This window comes from Propithecus coquereli, unplaced genomic scaffold (assembly GCF_000956105.1).
Source record: "Propithecus coquereli isolate 6110/MARCELLA unplaced genomic scaffold, Pcoq_1.0 Scaffold25, whole genome shotgun sequence".
NCBI lineage: Eukaryota > Metazoa > Chordata > Mammalia > Primates > Indriidae > Propithecus > Propithecus coquereli.
Genome location: NW_012148063.1, coordinates 8,799,416 through 8,799,989, shown reverse-complemented (window position 1 = coordinate 8,799,989; position 574 = coordinate 8,799,416). Strand labels below are relative to the sequence as shown.

General features: G+C 53.1%; 1 protein-coding gene across 1 annotated transcript in view; it reads left to right on the top strand.

Moving 5' to 3' along the window:
* Positions 1-210, top strand: part of PARK2 (parkin RBR E3 ubiquitin protein ligase) — a 1,159,373-nt gene extending 1,159,163 nt beyond the window's left edge. The window contains exon 13 of the mRNA XM_012646791.1: positions 98-210. Coding sequence (XP_012502245.1) covers positions 98-210 — 113 coding nt within the window. The remainder of the gene's footprint in view (positions 1-97) is intronic.
* The last annotated feature ends 364 nt before the right edge of the window (positions 211-574 follow it).

The window sequence follows — 574 nt, the reverse complement described above, 5'->3', positions numbered from 1 at the left end:
TAGAAAGTGACTTCTAGAACAGTGTGTTGGTGTGGGAATTCATGTTTTCCATATGTGTGCCGCAGACCCACTGCACCTGTGTCCTTTGTCCCCGCAGGAGGATGCATGCACATGAAGTGTCCTCAGCCCCAGTGCCGGCTCGAGTGGTGCTGGAACTGCGGCTGCGAGTGGAACCGCACCTGCATGGGGGACCACTGGTTCGACGTGTAGCGAATGCCGGCCGCGCCGGCCCAGGCGGAAACAGCACAGCATCCTGCCTTCGTTTGCTGCTTCCTTTCCAAATACGCACACACACGCACTTCACATTTCCTTTCCAGAATCACAAAAGCAAATTAACAGAAGCTCCTGTATCCTTTTCACTGTGTTGGTGAAAAACAGCAGAGCCGACCGTGACACCAGCAAGAGGTCTTTTCAGGCCTCAGGAGCTAATAACAGCAGAGCACAGATCAAGGTGCCATGCATGTGTCTTGCGTGCACCGTCCTTCTCGCGTGAATTCAAGTCGGGCTGGGTCAGTGTGTGGAGACAGATTGCTCAGGTTTAACTTCCTGCATTTTACCTTCAGTAAGTGCTGTG